Source organism: Prorops nasuta, unplaced genomic scaffold (genome assembly GCF_024137725.1).
Source record: "Prorops nasuta isolate Cenicafe-Biocafe unplaced genomic scaffold, Cenicafe_Pnas_1.2 PNAS00018, whole genome shotgun sequence".
In the NCBI taxonomy this organism is placed as follows: Eukaryota; Metazoa; Arthropoda; class Insecta; order Hymenoptera; family Bethylidae; genus Prorops; species Prorops nasuta.
In genome coordinates this window covers 1,171,969-1,191,059 of record NW_027116815.1, presented here as the reverse complement: position 1 = coordinate 1,191,059, position 19,091 = coordinate 1,171,969, and the positions used below count along the sequence as shown (strand labels likewise).

Below are 19,091 nucleotides of genomic sequence, written 5' to 3'. Positions count from 1 at the left end.
ATCACGGGTCCAACGTCCAACCAACCTAGCCCAGCCACGGTGCCTGTTGTACTACATACATACCATCATAATATTATTTAACAATATAACATTTAAATATCTTCACCTTTCTAAAAATGGAACTCTATAGGAAAAAGTATTATTATCCTTATTCCACAAGTACATAACTTAAAAGTAATGATAAAAATTTATGTAATGTGCAAGTTCAGTTTGTATAATATAAGAAACTTAAATTTAGCGGCAAAACCAAATGGCCGAAAGAGGGGATTTATTTGTTAACGAGAGGGATGAAAAGGAGGAGAGAATACGGTATAGCACGGTATAGGTATAGGGTGTAAGAGAGTGGGATAAAATAAGGAAACGAATAAACATAAAGCAGTGCAACGAAAAGGGGTTAAGCAAAGGTAAGAAGATATTATCCCAGCGAAACAGGAACGGAGGAAAATTTTTCCCTTCACCTGTATTATCCCCAAGAAACTATGATAAAATTACTAAAAGGAGTTTCGCTATTTGAAAGTGACTCGAAAAGGATTCGTCCATAATAATCGACAACAGCCTAAAGAAGAGCGGAAATAGCCGAAGACGACCGAGTGCGAACTCTGGCGAGTAGTACAAGAGTGTGAGTGTGGTGGCCATTTTCTTTTTCCAAGCTGAAAAGAAGTGACGCACAGTATACTGCTATTGCTGTTGTATAGATCGTGTCGGGCGCTGACAACTTTCTCCTAGGTTAAGGTTGGTTTTTCTAAGAATCAGAATCCTAAGCAGAAAAAGTCATAGTACGTCGTAGCTATTTGTAAAATTTCCATCGCGGAAGCTTTGACGAAGCCCTAACGATCCTCCTCCTTGGGGAGTGACCTAACCTGAAGGACGACAGTCGGTGATATTCGGGCGTTTCCGGTGTTCTCCGATAGCTGTCAGAGAGCCAACCAAACCGAACGTTCTATATAATTGCGCGATCTATGCCGATTTTCCCCCAGTGAATCGTGTGTCTGGTGTACGACTTGCAGTGAATTGACATTAATAGTGGCGGCTCATCCTTAACAAGAACTTCGACTTCCTCCCCGAAGGCAAACCAGGTTAATCATCCCATTGGAACGCTTGAGGAATCTTATCCCGATGGATCTTCCTTCTCTCTTCCTCTTTCTCTCTTTCTGTCTTTCCTCAAGCACTGAAACCCGTGGTCTCTTGCATGTTTATGCTTCCCACTGTTCGGCCAGGATGTGCTCATTGTGTGCCATTTCTGAGATTTCGCAGAATGCTTTCCCCCCGTTTACCTTTCTACCAAAGGAAAAACATTTGGTTTCCTATGATAAATTCCAGTCGATAATTTCCGTTCTGCTGACGTTTCACGGGCGGTGATAATTCTCAGGGCTGTAACAATTCTCTTCTTCCCCTTTATCTTTCCTCTCTCTCCTTCGCACAATCGGACACTCTCTCTCTTTCTCTGCCTCTCTTACGGTCTTCCTATGTGTCCCTCCCCTTTCCTCTCTCTTTATCATCACCGTGTCTCTCCACCCATCCAAGATTACCACTTAACGGCTTCCAAGATTTTTCTTATGATTTTCTTGGTTGGTGATGATGCTCCAAGAACTCTTGTCATTTTAATGACTTTTGGGTTGGTAGGAAGAACGTGACTGGGATTTGTTTGTAATTGCTGTTTTTATCAGGGTTTCCTGTCTACCGTTTCCCTCCCACCTTTCACTTCTATCTTTTTAAAATTTTCTCGTATTTTCATTTACTTTCTACCCATTCTTTTTACGAAGATAATTAATTTATTTTTCTTAACTATGCCCCCCCCCCTCCTCTAATTCTATTTCTCTTCCCTGACTTCATTCTCTTGCACTCACCATCTCTGTTTATTTTTTTTTCTCCTTGGATGTCCATCTTATCAGAGTCTGTATCTTTATTTTTAATCAGTCTATAGAAAAGGTGAGCCACGAACTCTGAATCATTGATCTAATTGGATAATATGATTAACGAATGTCGTTTCTCCCTTTTATTTTTTTACAGCCCTTTTTTTCTCCACCTCCTGTTTGCTTACTTTTCACCAGCTTTTAATTCCTTCCGCTGCTTTTTATAGAATATATCTCGTTATTGCAGTTTACAATTCGCTTACCACTGTTGTTCTGATAGGACAAAGCTGATTAGGACAGATTCTGATAATTCCGCTAATGATACTGCAGTCGGTATTAAAAAACGCTCTAGCAAATCGAAGCACCTAACCACGAGTCTTTTGTTTATTTTCTTTTTGTTTTTTTTTTGTTTTTACTCTAATCGACTCCTTGTTTGCTCTGTATTATTTACTTAGTGAACATTATTTTTAGCAGTATTGCACTTTTATCGGTGGCTCTTTATTGATTTATGATCTTAGCAGGTTATCATGGCTAACCGGGGTACAGCCCAGAGGCCAAATGGTTCGGCACAAGGGAAAATTTGTCAGTTCAAATTAGTTTTACTTGGTGAATCGGCTGTTGGAAAATCAAGTGTCGTTCTAAGGTTTGTCAAAGGACAGTTTCATGAATACCAGGAAAGTACCATTGGCGGTAAGTATAATTTAATAAATGTGTAATTCCCGGTTAAGATCCGCATTTTTTCCTAGTAACGCGCGAAATGCCAAATTATCCCCATAACATTTTTTTAACCTCCTGTCACTTAGCTTCGAGTAGTAATCCTTATATTTTTTCGTCAATGCAAACAGTCTCTGTTTGGTTAATTACATAAGTTTGATGATCTTATTATCAATAGTTTAGATTCATATTTACAATTAGAATAAGTTCGAGTGCAGTGTCAACCGGATTATTTTTAATTATTTTATAGATAATTATTTTTTAAACTCATAATTAAAAAATAAACATTAATTGAAGAATAAATTCAATAAATGAAATTAATTTAGGAATATGTACATCAAGTTTGAATAAATTTATTTATAAAATAATTATAAATAATCCGATTTACACCGTATTTGGAACTTTTTAATCGGAAAAATATAACTAAATTATTAATATTTTTTCTTAAGTTATTTTCGAAAGATAGAAATTTTAATTTACATCAAGAAAAAAGGGTTTGGGTTACATATCTTATTACAGTGTTCAATTTTATAGTATCAGCGCTCGGAGCTCGAAGTCAGTAGGCAAAAAAAGTGACTAATTTTTTATTTAAGGAGTAATATTACTTTGAAGGTCTGAAATTGTAAGATATTTTATTCAAAGAAAATATGAAGAATCTTTTAAAATCTTTTTAGGGAAATTTATTTGGTATAAGTTTCGAAGTAATTAAAATAATATTTTCATTTCATAATCTTAGAAACTACTGGTTAAACAGCTAGCGCGTCGAAGTGCCCCAAGATTTTAATCTCTTATGATAAACACAATAGTTCCTTCTAAACTTACTCTAGAAGAGTAAAAAAAAGAAATATTTTCTATATCTCAAAAGCAAATAAATTTTGTAACTGTTATTAAAAATGTGAAGTTTTTATGAAGTTACATATTTTAAAATTATTTTGACTTTTTCAGTACAAAAATTTGTTTAGATTTCACCTAATGTTGTCAGCTGTTTAAACTACTGTAGCTGAAAAATTGACCTTTATTTCTCAAAATAAATTTTTGGTAAAAGAATATAATATTTATGGATATAATGTGTATTTTATGTGAATAAAGGAATGTTAATTAAGATTTGTCAAAGTGGTATTAATCTTTAACTTACTGTTGAATAAACTACTTATAATAAACCTACAATTATTATATATTGAAAATTGTCTAAAACAAAATTGTCTTTTTAGCTGCATTTTTAACACAGACTGTATGTTTGGATGACACAACAGTAAAATTTGAGATTTGGGATACAGCGGGACAAGAGCGTTATCATAGTCTTGCTCCCATGTACTATCGAGGAGCTCAAGCAGCAATTGTGGTATATGACATAACAAACCAGGTAAGAAAGTGTAGTTAGAATAGATAGTTATATTATAATGTGCTAATTCTTTAATATACTTTTATTTATATCATTATGCAGGACACATTTGTGCGTGCCCAAACATGGGTAAAGGAGCTCCAACGGCAAGCTAACCCAAATATAGTGATAGCCTTAGCAGGAAATAAAGCGGATCTCGCGAATAAACGAGTTGTTGAATATGAGGAAGCTCAAACTTACGCAGATGAAAATGGCCTTCTATTTATGGAAACATCTGCGAAAACAGCGATGAATGTCAATGATATATTCTTAGCAATAGGTAAACGAAAAAAAATGCGAAAGTAGAAACATTTCCAGATCATGCCAATACAAGACTATCTACATATCTGAGCTGCCCAGTCTCTTATTACTTACTATCGGTATTTCGCAGGCACCAATATCAATCAAACACGATAAAGCAGACCTTGATAATATCCCATTCGTTCATATATAATTTTCGTATCGTAAATTAAGCCAAATAGCACGTTAAAATTTAGAAATTAAATTAATTCAGATTTGTCCTTTCAGCTAAAAAACTTCCGAAGAATGAGCAATCTGGAAATGCGAGTACAAGTGGTCAAGGGCGTCGACTAGTCGAATCGGAAGGACAAAAGGCAACAACCGGCAATTGTTGCAAGTGATTATCTAAATACGTACGTGTCAAAAATCATACTGGTATATCTATTTTTACATTAGTTAAAGTTACCATTCTTTAGATCGATGGATCGATTAGGATAAAATATAATACGTAAAACTATAAAGAAAAAATTGATGGAATTAAACAAGAAAAATGGTTGACCTAGAATCAAACTGGAAACTCAAAGATTCCTCATGATTCCTCAAAAAAACAAGTAGAAAAAGTGAGAAAAAAAAGAATACACATTGTACGTTTGCATATTTTTATAACACACATAGTTTGCAGTACGAGCATAGATACAAACATATACACAGAATGATCCATTTCGATTTTCTAATTAAAATAATAATGAAATGACACTTTTGCAATTCACGAGATATTTTAAGTAACATTTCTATATTTACCATCAGAATATCTAATGCCTATTGGGTCGTATCCAGGCATTAAATTTCTTGTTATGTTTACTGTTATTTAAAATGTATTATTACTATTCTCATTCCTTATATTTATTGGCAGATACCAGCAAAAAGCAAAACAACAAGCAAACAATTGTTCGCAATTGCTGTTCGATTGAAAGCAATAGCATTTTTTGTGCAGTTAGGATCTTTAACTTATCAAAAAAAGAAGAGGCAGAATCACGATGTAGAAAAGAATAGGTGTTAAAATTCAAGGGTCCCTTTTATTGTCTCTTGTGTAAACGAAGTATTTGTATTCCAAGCTATCGCGAAGATGCAATTTGTATAATGGTAAAGATGCAGACTTGCTCGTTCCAAGAACAACTGGTTTGCTCTTTTTTTAACTGCATTTTAGTTAGTACATTCACAAGCTTGAATATAATTTTCTTGTCACATTTATAGTAATAATCGGTATGCTCTGATTTTCCCAAGCTTGTAAGGTGGCATTTAATATGAATAACTGCTGCAGCTTAATTACTGCAGTAAGTGATGCGATTCGCGTAATTATTAGTATTTTTTTACAATGATTAATTTTTAAATTTGCTAAATATATTCTCATTTTTTGGAAATATCTGACACCAATCCGAAAATATATATATATATATATATATATATATATATATAAATTAATTTGTATGTATATATAAATGAACATTTATATTTCTCTAACTCTTAACGGGAATCCGTATACCGACATTACAGGGCGAAAACTATTTCGCATGCAGCGTCGTTATTTGTTGACGGATTGTAAAGTTATTACAGGCTTTTTGGAAATGCCAGAAGCTTATCTACTAAGTTACGTTAGGAAAATTAACAAAAAATGAAAAAAAATTTTGTTTAAATAAATATATTAACATTATTGAGAAACAACAATTAAATCGCAAAATCCCCCAACGTACTTTACTAGATAATGTTCATACGTTTCCAAAAAGTCCACAAAAATGCAAATCTGTCAAGAAATGACGATGCTGCATGCGAAATAAATAATGGAAGAATTTCGTGTTGGCGACTTCCCGAACACGAAATTCTTCCATTATTTATTTCGCATGCAGCATCGTCATTTCTTGACAGATTTGCATTTTTGTGGACTTTTTGGAAACGTATGAACATTATCTAGTAAAGTACGTTGGGGGATTTTGCGATTTAATTGTTGTTTCTCAATAATGTTAATATATTTATTTAAACAAAAATTTTTTTTCATTTTTTGTTAATTTTCCTAACGTAACTTAGTAGACAAGCTTCTGGCATTTCCAAAAACTTGAAATAACTTTACAATCCGTCAACAAATAACGACGCTGCATGCGAAATAGTTTTCGCTCTGTAATGTCGGTATACGGATTCCCGTTAAAACCGGATTTTTCAAACCGATTTGTTTTGAATTTCCAGAATACTTGTATTATAAATATATTTATCACGTTTAAAGTGAAAAGCTTATATATTATATATTAATGCTATTAAGGAAAAAAATTTTGTATCGCCCACATTATATTGTTGACGCACATGGAGAGAAAGTAAGTCGCAAAATGGCTTTTTCGTCTTTGTTTAAATAAAGTAAAATAAAAATATTAACGCGTACTTTCTCTGAAAAGCAGCTTTATTTGTATATTTTTTCAATAATGTCATACGTAAGGAAAACCAAAAATCAATTTTATAGTGTGTAACTTTGTGCATTACAATTTTCTTTTTGTAAAACATTAACTAGCAGTAGTTTGACTCTCGAGTCTATTGTACAATAGCTTAAAAATGAATACCATTGTTTTGAAAAAATTTTAAATATTTCTTTAATAAAGTGCTGCGGTACTCATTTGGAAATGTTTGCAGCCAATTCAAATGTATATTTGCTCCACTCTTATGTAGATGAAATTCTTATCCTTATATTTTCTCTGAACCAGTGTAAATACACACATACATAAAAATAAGTAAAGGATGCCACTCGTTAATCCTTTCATACATTTTTGTTCAAAGTGATAAGTATTGTTGGGTAATAAAAAGGTTTAAGATGCTATTGGTAAATTCTCAATTGAATCTTGAACGAATTTAGTTTAAGCGTTAATTTATAAAAATGTGAATGTAACAAATTGTGGAATATATATATACACATATATATATACAAGTAAAATAAACGAACGTTATATATTATCGTGTGAAAATTATAGTTTATTTACAGTTATAATGAGTCTTACCGCATAGCATTAAGCCATTCTTTCACGAACTCATATTGCATTAAATTCAGTAATGAATTATTTAAATGGGAAAAAAGCTAAAACTCGATAAGTTTGTGAATTCAAAACAATTGTAGGTCACTTTTATATCAATAAATTAATATAAATTATTCTCAGTAATTTGTTATGATTAATCTATAATTAATCAACATATAATTTTATAATATAATTGGTTGTTTGATAGTAATTTGTCTTTCATACATTAAATTTCATTGTTTTCTCATTCGCGCCGTTCAGTTGTATATTCAATAGATATTAAGGACACAGAATATCAAAGAGTTTTTTTTGGATAATGCTGGGCTGATTGGATTTTTGTCATTAAGTGATGCCTGAGAAGCGTTTGGTTAATTATGCATTTTAAAAAAACCATTGCCAGTGAAAGGTTCTCCTTGCATTTGTTTCTGATTCCAGGTATGTACCATATTCTTCAACAAAACTAAGTGCACCATAAGTGTGTCTGCAATATCTGCAAAAGGATTTCAAGCGTTAATGAGCCACTAAATGGATAAAACGAAAAAGAGCTATAAGTGTGAATGGCCAAGTGAACAATTGAATAAACAAAAAAGGAACTAACAAGTGATTGACTATTAAAAGTGTGTCTCCCTGATGTATTTGAAGAATACTAAATATCATCTATTTTGAGATACGAAATACAGCGCAGTAGTAAAAAGGAAGGCTAAGGGGCTCCCAATTGTAATTTCTAGTAGCATGGGCGGTGTTCGTTATAAATATATAAATATATATAAATACACTATACCTTGGATCGTAATAGGTGACTATGATTTGTGTAATAATAATAATATCGATGGTAATTAATAACTGAAGTAAGGATAGCTGTACGTCTCACCATGAAAATGCAACTTTTTCAAAAACTACAGTCTGCGAAACATCATGTGTAAGATAGTAGAGGCCATTCCTGCTACTACATTTACTATATAAATATATACATAAACATAATTACATTTGTACATGTACACACTTATCAATACCAAATCTATTTATAAATGTGTATATGTATGCTTATATACTTTCTTAGACTGTAACATGTATAACACTTCTCGCTCTAAAATATATTGTATATTAATTTTATTGATAAATTATAATTAATTATGCAAGAAAAAGAATAAACTTGTGAATATTATAATATAAACGAGTTAACTTTTATAGTGAAATCGTTTTTTGTTTTTTATATTAATCAATTTGTCGATTATTTATTTCCATATATTTTCATGATTAGTTCGAGAATGGAAAAAGAAGAGCGTTTTTTGGATTTCAATAGATTACCAAGAAGTATAGAGAAATTGAGAGCAGCCGAATTTTTTTCTGAACCAAATTTTGAGAAGAAATTTAAAAGCTCTGAGATTGTTTTGAGAAGATCACGTTCAGAGGAACCTATTAGAAAAACAAGAAAAGAAGATTTGACTGGTTCGTGGTCCTTGCCAGAGAATCCGGCTCACGTAAAATCAAATATTCAACTTGCTCCGATTCTGTGTACCTGGAAGTTTATCTCTAGGGCAGATATAAGATTCTTGAAATGCAATTATCGCGATAAATCAAAACTACAATATCTAATTGGTACTTTTGTGCGGTATATATTTATTGTTTTATCTGAAAAATTATATTTATCATCACTGTCCTATTTACCATAGAGCTTAAACTGACCAAAGAAATTTCAACAAAGAGAATCAACGTAGAAATTTTCCAGAAGATCGCTTGGAAATCTTTTGTATTTGCCAGGTGATTTCATTACTATATGTTCTATCAAATTAATTATAGCTAAAACTGAAACTACGTGTTTTCTATTTTCCAGAAACAATAATTTTACTGAGAAACAATGTTCAGCACTCCTAGGATTAATATACTTAACATTTAATTTCTTTATGACAAATGCTCACCTTACAATGCAGGATGTTCATGATTATTTTTACAATGGGCTTTTGTTACATGCAGTTCTAGTCAGTATTAGGAAGTATGGATTTTTTTATCATTCTCTCCTAAATCTTTCATATTTATAGGATCCACCAAAAATGGATTATGTATTCAGTCTGCCAGAGTGTGAACAAATTTGGAAACTCTTTAATGAACTAATTATGGAAAACTTAATACTCTTACGTGTAGTTTGCTCACCATATTATCAGCTAATACTTAAATTGGATAAATAATATAAACTACTAAAATATATGTTTATTACAAAATATATTCTTTGCTAACAATATATCTGTAGAAAAATATGTATATGTTGATCTTAGGTTGGTATCGACAGTCACTAATTTCAATCAAGGTATATTACTGTTAGATTTAGGACAAAAATTTGTGTGCCAAATTTCATTGTTCATTAGAATTTCTTTGGCAATATGTTCCATTTTTGGAAAGTACCAGTTATCTCCTCTCATCGTTGTTCTCCTGGCCGATTTTATAGGTCCAGCGGAGCATTTCTAATAAATTTGAGATTAGAAATTAAATTAAATAACTACAATCATTAAAAAATATTTATACTTTGAACAAATGACAGTAGCTGGAACAGGGGGAGAGTTTTGAAGAGAAAGTGCATTCTGCACTCAAACTACTCATGGCCCTCTTTGCTTTTCTGTTCTTTTTAAAACTTTTCTGTGGTGAAATATTTATTCTTCTCAATTCTCTAAAAAATAAGGATATCATTTCAGTTAAAATTAATAGCTTTTTATCACTTTCAATTGTATCGAGCTAACTACTTTTTCTCTTGCTCCAATTTAAAGATTTGCTTCTCCAAGGACTTTAATCTCAAATTGAGCTTCTCCACTAATTGTTGTCGCTGTTCGATCCACGTATGAATATACGAAACTACATATTGAAATTCATTATAGATATCAGATCTGCTGGTAGTTCCCTCAGTTAATTCGACATTCATGCAGACTTTAGATTCGCTTTTCGACTGACACTCCCTTTTTAATTCCATTATAGCACTGTGCATTCTTTTCAGCTGTAATATTCCATATTCCACTTTAAGCTTCTATCCCTAATTGCATTTATAATATTTATCAAGAAAAATCTCACATCCAGAATGCACTTGCAACCATTCTCTTCATTCATTTCTTTCAATAAACGACAATTCATTAATTCTAATTTTGCAATCTTCTCTCTTGTGCAATTCATCTGTCGCAATTTTCAAAAATTAATTTTTGTACTTTTTTTACATTTGTTACGAGCAAATTTGTACTTACGTCTTGTTGACAATTTAACAATTCTTCAGAATAAGACTTGCACATTATCTGAGTCTGGCGCAGTTCAGAAATTTTGAAACAGTGTTCTTTCCGAAGGTTCGCTAACTCCTCGTTCAACTTGTTTATTAGATCCTCTAGTTTACTACCTTCTATCTCAGCTTTCATCAACTTTGAACAATAATTTTTTTCCTAAAAAAATATGTAAAAAAATATCATATTTTTTATGTAATATTTTAGTCTCTAGCAGTTAAATTCTACCATATTGGTGAAAGATTCCTGTAGACTGACTTCTCGTTTGACAGCTTTCAATAGTTCATTTTGTATCCTTTCAAAATCTTCCTTTACTCTTTGATAATTATCTTTTATGATAGATAAATCCATGTGCGTTTCTTTTAACTAAAGAATAAAAATAACAAGATATTTATTTAATTTTTGATTTAACAAAAAACAACCTGCTCCTTTAATTGAGTAATTTCCTCTGTAGCTTTGTTCTCCAAAATGCCCATTTCTGTTTTCAGAATGGTGTTTTCATTTTTCAAGACATTAAAATTAGCTTCCAGTTTCACCATTTTTAATGACTCTTTATTTAATAAATTTTTTAAAGAGATAATCCTATCTTGAAGTACAGAAGTTGTTTGTTCAGATTCGCTCAGTTCTATAAATAAATTCTTTTCTGTCTTATTGTCTTCTATCGCCAATTTTTCTGATTCGTATTCTCTTTTATACAAAACGTTTACTTCCAATGACTATAACAAAATACATTTTTAAAGATTGAATCATCCGGTAATTAAACATATAGAGTCATAGCATCATTGCTTCATCAACTTAAATACCTGTTCTAATTTCTCTTCTAATTCTGAAATTTTCATTATTAATTTTTCCTTGCTATCCTTCATAATAAATAATTCCCTTATAAGATTCTCAGTTTCCTTTGTATGCTTGTCTAATTTGCCTTGTAATTGTTCCTTTTCCAGATTGAATTCTTTTTCAAAAATGTCAAAATCCAATCTGCACTTTTGCAGTTGGTTTTTAATGTCTTCGTTTTCCTTTAATAGATTTTGATTTTGTTCCTTTAAATCTTCAATTAGTTCGGTACCGCTAGTTGAATTATCAGTAATGCACAGTTTATTTTCCACTTTAACTCGTCTCGTCTGAGTCTCACTTGTTTTCAGTCTCAATTTCAATAATCTAAAGAAAAAAAGCATGAATATTTATAAGAAAAGCTATTTATTAATATTATTACTTTAATTCCTGTAATTCTTTGTCAGATTCTTGCCACAACTTTTTTATATTCATATACTTTGCTTCCAAACAGGTTTTGGCCTTTATCATAATTTTCAGCTACAATGTTTTAATCAAAATTTAGTTACTTATAGAATCAATCATTTTTGTATTTAACATAGATACCTGCAACTCTAGTGTACTATAATTGTCCATTTTTGCATTTATTTGTTCCTGCAAAAGATCACTTTATTAAAACTCTTCTATACAAAAAAACATTTTTTAATTTCACCAAAAAATAAAATTAAATAGGAAAAATCACAGACATTTTTTGTATCACCACAATTTATTCTATACAATATTCTAGGACATATATTATAATTCTATGATAAAAATATCATGATTGGTCTCATGGTCAATGAGTCATTAAAATTGTTAAGATTCATGAATAAATTCATTAGGTTGTCTCTAAAAGTTGATAAAGAATAAAATTATTGAATAAATACAGGCATAAAATTTGTACCTTGTATCTAAGTAATTGCTTCGGCCTTTTTAATTTCTATGTAAATCACAATATTAATACTAATCAATATATTTACAGTGCAAATTGATACTGCTATTATGTACAATCTACTGTCGTATTAAACTTGTCTAAACGTCATGCACATTTCCATGGCTGTAGGCAGATGATGTGGGCCAAATTTCATTTACTTCATTCACAGGTTTATGTCCCATTTGATCCAAACATCGTTTTGCTTCAACCACTGCATCTTGCAAGTGCTGAATCGTTTGAATTTGTAGTTCATTCTACAAATAAAGAAATTATTATTTTCATTCGAAAAAATACATTTACAAATATGTTAGATTTGAACATACTTGTTTTATCAACTGTTTTTTCTCATTCGTCTGTTGAGAAATGACTAACTCCTGATCAGAAATCTGAGAAGAAAGAATAAATTTTTCTTCTTTATTAATTATAAACTTTACGTACCTGGAATAGTAACTTCAGTCTTGTGAAAGATTTCAATAAAAGTATGAATTTGATCACCAATTAAATTAAAAGTAAAAAGATTTGGACATAACAAATCAACATAATATGAAGTAAATTAAGTGATCCATTCTCTGAAATATTTGCTTACCTTTTGCTGCAGCCTTTGATGGACATCTTTTAATTCAATCTGAGTCATTGAAATGGAATTTTTTTGTATCTTAATAACTTGATTTAAATTTTCAACCTGTAGAAAAAATTAAAAATAAGTTTGTGAATAATAAATAAGATTTAAAATTAATCAATACTGACAAGTTCATCTTTACTACACAAGAAATTCCTTAGATCTTCAATTACTTCAGAACAATTGTTAATGTTTTCTTCATACTTCTTTAGTTTTTTAATAATACGGCCTATTAAAACGTGTTTCTCAAAATTGTCCTGCAGTGCCATGAAAAGCTCATTATTAAAAATAGTACTTTAAAAAATTACCATACAATCTATAGTTTTACAAAAAATTACCATATTTTTCAGCTCCGTTTCGATCTCTTGTAAATTATCTTTAGCAGAGGTGATGGTTGCTTGCAAAATATCAAAAAATTTTAATGGATTCTGTAAAAATTACATTTAATGAGTTATAAGAATCAATTGTTTATTCTGATCAAAATAGTAAAACTTCCCTACCTCGTGTTTTATACAATAACCATTTTTGACGGAACCATCTTCACCTTCTGAGTAAAAATATTTCGATCTCCTAACATCTACTTCATTTTGTGCTTTAATCTGGGTTTTTAATTCTAAAATTTGTTTTTTTAATTCCGTACTATCTGCACTATGGCTTATCTTAAGATTATATGCTATATTTTGTACAGTATTTAATTCTTTCTCCATGGAAGCAATGCTATTTTGTAAAGTTACAGTAATATCCTCTTTTCCTTTATTCTGGAAATTTTTTTAGAAAACATAATTTACTTTTGCTTTTATTGAATAATTTTGATAATTATAGATTTTAAATACTTCGTTTTGTAGAAATTTAATTTGATTCTGCAATTCTGTTATCTGAATCTCCCACTGATTGATTTTTTCATCAAATTTCGTTCGGCAAGATTCCTGCATTGTTTTCATTTTCAGGTCATTATACTTTTTTCTTAACTTATGGAGGTCCTCTTTAGTTTTTATCGTTTCCTCAGCCTAAAATAAATATTGTAATTAGTCAAGAAACACAATAGAGAAATAAAATTACTTTTTACCTGATTGTCCACAGTACAAATAACTAAACTATCTTGGTCTTTGGTAGATAAAAAGGCTTCCAAAACATTTTGCATTTTCGTTTGCGAGCAATCCACTTGCCCTTCTAATTTCTCTAGTCTTTTCATTCTTTCACAGAAAGTTGTTTGTGATAACTCATTTTCTAATAGCTGTAAAAATGGAAAAATAATAAACTATGAAATACTTGAGGAAATAATAAATATAATTTATTTACCGTTTTATCCATATTCAGATGCAAATTTTTCAAAATATTATCTACAATAAATAATTGATTCTTCAACTCTTCTAGCGTTGATAATGTACAACAGCTCTGAACTTGGAAGACTTGTAAATTTTTTAAAATCTGCTCAATCTCATCTGTTATCAAACTTAAAAGATCATTGCATAGATTAGCATTTGAAAATTGAAAATCCATTGAACGAGTTTCATGAGAGCTTTCCAATATTTTATTTATACACCGGGAAAGTTCAGCTTGCGCTCGGTTAAAATTATTTTTAACGTCTTTCAATTTAACACTTCCATTTTCGATTCTTTCGTTATATCTATTTCTTTCTTTTTCGTATAAATCTAATTTATTAATAACTTTCATAACAACTTCTCTTGTTGCAGTTATATAACCATAAGTATCAGTAACCATCTTTGCTAGGTTGGTGTACTGAAAATATTAAGAAATTATTATAATTTTTCTTCAAAGTCTTACATTAATTTACCTTGTCCTGGCAATTAGTCATAGTGCAAGTAACGCAATCAACTTCTTCTCGAATATCCTCAGTCGCTGCTTGCGCCTCAACTGTACAGACTCTAAATTCTTCCATTAATTTAAACTGCTGAATAGCATTGGGACTTGGCTATTAAGCATAATTAACAGTCATAAATAAAATTATTAATTAGTGAACCAATTTATCTTAGTGTAAACTGTAAGTATGACTTTACCATGTTCATAGAGTCCTTATTATCCTCTTCAGCCAAACAGAGGGTATTGAATTTCTTAATCTGAAAATTAAATTTCCATAAAAAACTAGCACTATTCTAATAGATGATTAAAGTCATATTTACATACAACATAATCTATGATAGTGATTCCTTTTTCTTTTTCAAAGTTCATTTGATCGATCATCGATATGGTTTTTTTAATAGTATCTACAATTTCAATTGGAGTTTTTCGCTCAGTTAAATATAGCTTTACTTCCCTAAAATTATTCAAATTCTCTTCGAGTTCGGCCTAAAAATTTAAAGATATTTATACATAATCACAAATAATTCGAATTGGATATATCAATAAACATTTTTCCAATTAATAACTTTTTTGAAAGACCAATGAGATCCTTATGGTTTTCCACAGATTATTAATTCGTTTCTTTTCAGGAATTCCACTTTTCTTACTTAGATGTCACTCTCTTGTTTTTTCTCTGTACCTTTACAGAGTACTGAAAAATGTTTATCAATAATAAACCAGTCAATACGTAAGCAAATAGTAAACTTACATGCTCTGAAACTTTAGACATATTTTCCTTCAGTAAACTTTCGATAACTTCAAGTTTCTTATAAATGTAAGGTATTTCTTGATGGTCGTTTCCCTATAACAAAACATTAGTTTTTAATCATTATTTTGATATACATGACTGCAAAAATATTTTTATTAAAAGCCTTGTTCATTTTTGTTACTTTTCCCATTACTTTATCCATTTCCAATTTTAACTTAGCTAAGGCATCTTTTTCTTTTTCCATTAAAAGTTTTGTATTTGTCAAGTACAGAATAATCTGATCCTGCAAATTTAATAAATAATTTTATTGAATAGCATCCAAAAGATATCTTCCTTTATAATGAAATACCTGTTGTTCATGGAAGGAATTTGATATATCTTTATCATCTTTAAAATCACAGGCTTTATTTGAACATGAAACAGATCTCTGTAAAAGAAATTTAATGATTTAATTAATTAACAACTAAATATATTTTTCTTCTCACCTCTTGACAGCTGCTTGTGTCAATTCGAACTCTTCGAGGAAAATCCTGAAAAAAAATGAATACTAATTAAGAATTTGATTTATTAGACTTAAAAATTGATAAGGCAACCATACTGAAATTTGCAAAATAGTTTTAAAATATTTCACTCCTTCTATAGCATTAATATTATACTATGAAAAAAATTACATCAATTGACTTTAAAATTTTGACTTTTTCTGAGGAGGATCAATTCTTTTATTATGCTGTAAAATCGTTTTATCAGCTTCTCGCTGTTTCCTATGCCTTGAAATCTCTTTATCGTTTATTTTGGTGTTTCCCATTAAGTCATTTAAAGAGTTTCTGAAGCAAAACCGAGACATGGTCAAATCATCCCAAGTTTTAAAATCTTTTAGAAACGAGACGTTTTTACTCTTGAAAGATGATATGCATAACGTGCAAGGTATTAAAAGTTTTTCACTGTTGGAAAGGATGATTTTTTCTTCAATGTTACTTAGACTGAAGGAGCTAGGAATACACAGGTCAGGTATTTTGGACTAAAAGGAAATAGATATTAAATAAAAACAATTAGTCAACGAAGTTTATAAAAAAAAATTACCTTAAATGCAGCTTGCTTATTCTCCTTTCTCAGCTTTTTGATTATATCATCTTTAAAGTGGGTTTGCATATTTGCATGCCTACATTGCTTCTCTAAAGTAGCATTCTCTTTTTTTAGCTGCATTACAGTATCATGTTTTTCAGCAATTTCATTTGCCAAAGCTTCTATTGTCTCTTGGGACTCCTAGAAACCAATAATAATGAAGACATGGGATGCCATTAAATGAAATTCCATAAAAATAATAAAAAAGAAAACACATAAAACAAACTTTGTTCAAGTTAGTCAATTGTTGCTCTAGCTTCAGGATTTCATTGCATTTCTCTTCAAGTTGGGTATGCAAACTTGATGTATCATGCAGGGACTTATTAAATCTACTTTCAGCTTCTTGCAATTTCTGGCGAAAGCTTTCAGCCTCAAGATCTTTTTCAACTAACAAATTTTCCACTATGTCAGTGAGTAAGTCGATCTGAACAGCAACACATTTTTCTCTTAAAAGTATTTTTTAGAAAGATATGGACTATGGGAAAATTATTTTTTCAGCATGGTTGCCTGAGGACGTTTTCGGTTCAATACTTGGTACTTTTTAAGGAAGGTAATTGCAAGAATAGATATTTGTTTTTGTGAAAGAATTGCATGCAAAAATACATTGTTCATTAATGAAGAATCTATTATATAACTTTTAAAATAACTTACATGAGAAATGGGATCAATGCTTGACAGATCTGGATTATTTCGTAATTGATTGAATGGTTTTTTCAAAGCATCACCAAGATTTTGAACTCTTTTTGTCATGTAAGCTAATTTCTCTTTTAATTCCTCTTGTTTCCTACAAATTAGTTATAAAATAAATTTCATTAAATCCAAGTAGATTCATAAAATATAACACAGGCTTACTCCAGAGCTTTAGTCTCATTATTTTGCAGCCTCTGTATCTCCTGCTCCAAAGAATTGATTTTTCCTTTGTCTCCTTCGATATCCTAGTTAATTACAATAGCTCGTAAAATAAATTATATGAATTAATTTTAATTCCATTGATGTAGTGCATAAAAGTAAAATGTATTTATTTAACTATTGAGTAACAAATAATTTAGTAAAGGGTGTAGAAAAATAAAAGTGTTAGTTAAATTTAGAAATTAATGAAAAATGAAACATTTACTCCTGGAATTTTTAAAACTTTGATTACAATTTCTGGTTATCTATTTTGTTCATTTACCTGGCTACAAAGACAGCTGAAAAATAAAATTTTTTGTTGAGTTTAAACAATGTTTTTAAATAGTTCTATATTATTATTTGTGTAAAATTCACCTGACAGGTACAGGAATATCTGAAGGTTGAATTGCAAAGAATTTGATCCCTTCTGTATTCCAACAATTATCTTCTTGAGCTCTTCTAATCAGTTCTAAGAGTCCTCTAATATCGCTTTGCAGGAACTCTATTTCTTGAGTCAAATGCAATTTCTGTGCCTTTAAAGTATTAACTTGAGATAAAAGTAGGTCGATATTCTGTTTAAATTAAAATTGGACAATTATTACAATGGTATAAAAATACAGTATTCTACTTAAATCTATGAATATACCTCCTCAGAATGATTGGCCTTGACATGAGCCTTGATAGCTAAGTCTGAAGACAATTGCAATTTTTCAGATAGTAATTTAACCCTACTTGAAGCAGCTTCCTCCAATTCTTCAACCACATGAACCAGCATAGTATTTTGCTCTCCTAAATCCTGTATCCAATCTGTCATAATTTGTAGTTTGATCTATGATAGAATCAGTGAAATTAACCCAATTGATAAATCTACTTTTTAATTACAGAATCCAATTAATACAAGCAAAATAATTTTGGAGCCTACGGATGTTTTATCAGACTCATTATCTGATTCTTCTTCGGCTTTTCGTATTTTATCTTCATAGAGTTTTGTGAATTCTCTCAAGATTTGCAAACCCTTCTTTTCTTGACACGTCGGGCCTGTGGCTTCATCAGTAAGTCCTTTGCAGCAATTTCCCTGCTCAGCAGCGGAACTGTCAATGCTGTCATCAACAGAATACATGGCACACTAATTAATATTTCAGGATCTGATATCTGATAGAATATAAATGATTTTTTAATTTCTACACCCTTCTAAGCTTCTAATGCCAATAAATATACACGCTAGTCGCTAGGTCCAGTCCAACCTAGGAACGCCATCGCCATCTACGAGATTAACGAAAACTACAAACAAAAAGGAAAACAATCTATAAACGTATTATAAAATAATAATAAAAATGCAAACACAGGATAAACTTATGTTAAATAATCTGAACAATTTTATGCATGGGAGTAATAATTAGTTTATAATCAATTATAATGAGAGAAGAAAAGCTTGTAACGTGTGTAAATACAAGTACATGTGACGTTACCAGTTGTTAACAATGGAAGGTTTTCTACCCCTAAAATTTTTAGGGGCACACAGGCCACAGCGGGAAATTTATTCATGTGCAATTCGGTTAAAGCAGGTTAAAGTACGAGTATACGGTGCGTAAAATACACACGCGGCATGCACCCACATCTTTAGCTACACCCAGCATTTTAACATGCTAATTAATGA

General features: G+C 30.6%; 3 protein-coding genes across 16 annotated transcripts; 1 reads left to right on the top strand and 2 right to left on the bottom strand.

Moving 5' to 3' along the window:
- Positions 1-424: 424 nt before the first annotated feature.
- Rab5 (RAS oncogene family member Rab5) lies at positions 425-8,351 on the top strand. 8 transcript variants are annotated; one of them, XM_066737686.1, is made up of 6 exons: positions 779-1,076; positions 2,372-2,543; positions 3,779-3,930; positions 4,012-4,228; positions 4,477-4,623; positions 7,674-8,351. In XM_066737686.1, exons 2-5 carry the CDS (start codon positions 2,381-2,383, stop codon positions 4,587-4,589), a joined length of 645 nt encoding a protein of 214 aa, XP_066593783.1. In that variant the 5' UTR covers positions 779-1,076; positions 2,372-2,380; the 3' UTR covers positions 4,590-4,623; positions 7,674-8,351. The 8 variants fall into 8 exon arrangements, with proteins under 8 accessions (XP_066593784.1, XP_066593776.1, XP_066593780.1 ...); XM_066737684.1 differs by lacking the exon at positions 7,674-8,351 and adding an exon at positions 4,665-6,605 and having other exon boundaries at positions 4,477-4,601; XM_066737685.1 differs by lacking the exon at positions 7,674-8,351 and adding an exon at positions 5,102-6,605 and having other exon boundaries at positions 780-1,076; positions 4,477-4,601.
- Positions 8,352-9,441: 1,090 nt separating this feature from the next.
- On the bottom strand, positions 9,442-12,128 carry LOC136779823 (early endosome antigen 1-like). The gene is made up of 11 exons (XM_066737678.1): positions 12,010-12,128; positions 11,870-11,917; positions 11,706-11,803; positions 11,296-11,650; positions 10,915-11,208; positions 10,721-10,858; positions 10,463-10,651; positions 10,296-10,394; positions 9,974-10,221; positions 9,759-9,900; positions 9,442-9,697 (listed from the first exon to the last, which is right to left on the bottom strand). The coding sequence occupies exons 2-11, from the start codon at positions 11,897-11,899 to the stop codon at positions 9,539-9,541; spliced, it is 1,752 nt and encodes a 583-aa protein (XP_066593775.1). The 5' UTR covers positions 11,900-11,917; positions 12,010-12,128; the 3' UTR covers positions 9,442-9,538.
- Positions 12,034-18,698, bottom strand: LOC136779821 (putative leucine-rich repeat-containing protein DDB_G0290503). 7 transcript variants are annotated; one of them, XR_010823680.1, is made up of 25 exons: positions 18,333-18,697; positions 18,081-18,263; positions 17,810-18,006; positions 17,718-17,733; positions 17,399-17,481; positions 17,198-17,330; positions 16,773-16,970; positions 16,505-16,687; positions 15,910-15,954; positions 15,774-15,851; positions 15,606-15,707; positions 15,425-15,517; positions 15,001-15,162; positions 14,874-14,933; positions 14,651-14,788; positions 14,155-14,595; positions 13,922-14,089; positions 13,689-13,862; positions 13,356-13,613; positions 13,194-13,283; positions 12,984-13,112; positions 12,823-12,918; positions 12,560-12,622; positions 12,207-12,490; positions 12,133-12,151 (listed from the first exon to the last, which is right to left on the bottom strand). XR_010823680.1 is itself a non-coding variant. In XM_066737672.1 (24 exons), the coding sequence occupies exons 1-24, from the start codon at positions 18,552-18,554 to the stop codon at positions 12,335-12,337; spliced, it is 3,468 nt and encodes a 1,155-aa protein (XP_066593769.1). In that variant the 5' UTR covers positions 18,555-18,697; the 3' UTR covers positions 12,034-12,334. The 7 variants fall into 7 exon arrangements, 6 of the variants coding, with proteins under 6 accessions (XP_066593769.1, XP_066593770.1, XP_066593771.1 ...); XM_066737672.1 differs by having other exon boundaries at positions 12,034-12,490; XM_066737673.1 differs by having other exon boundaries at positions 12,034-12,490; positions 15,618-15,707.
- Positions 18,699-19,091: the final 393 nt, after the last annotated feature.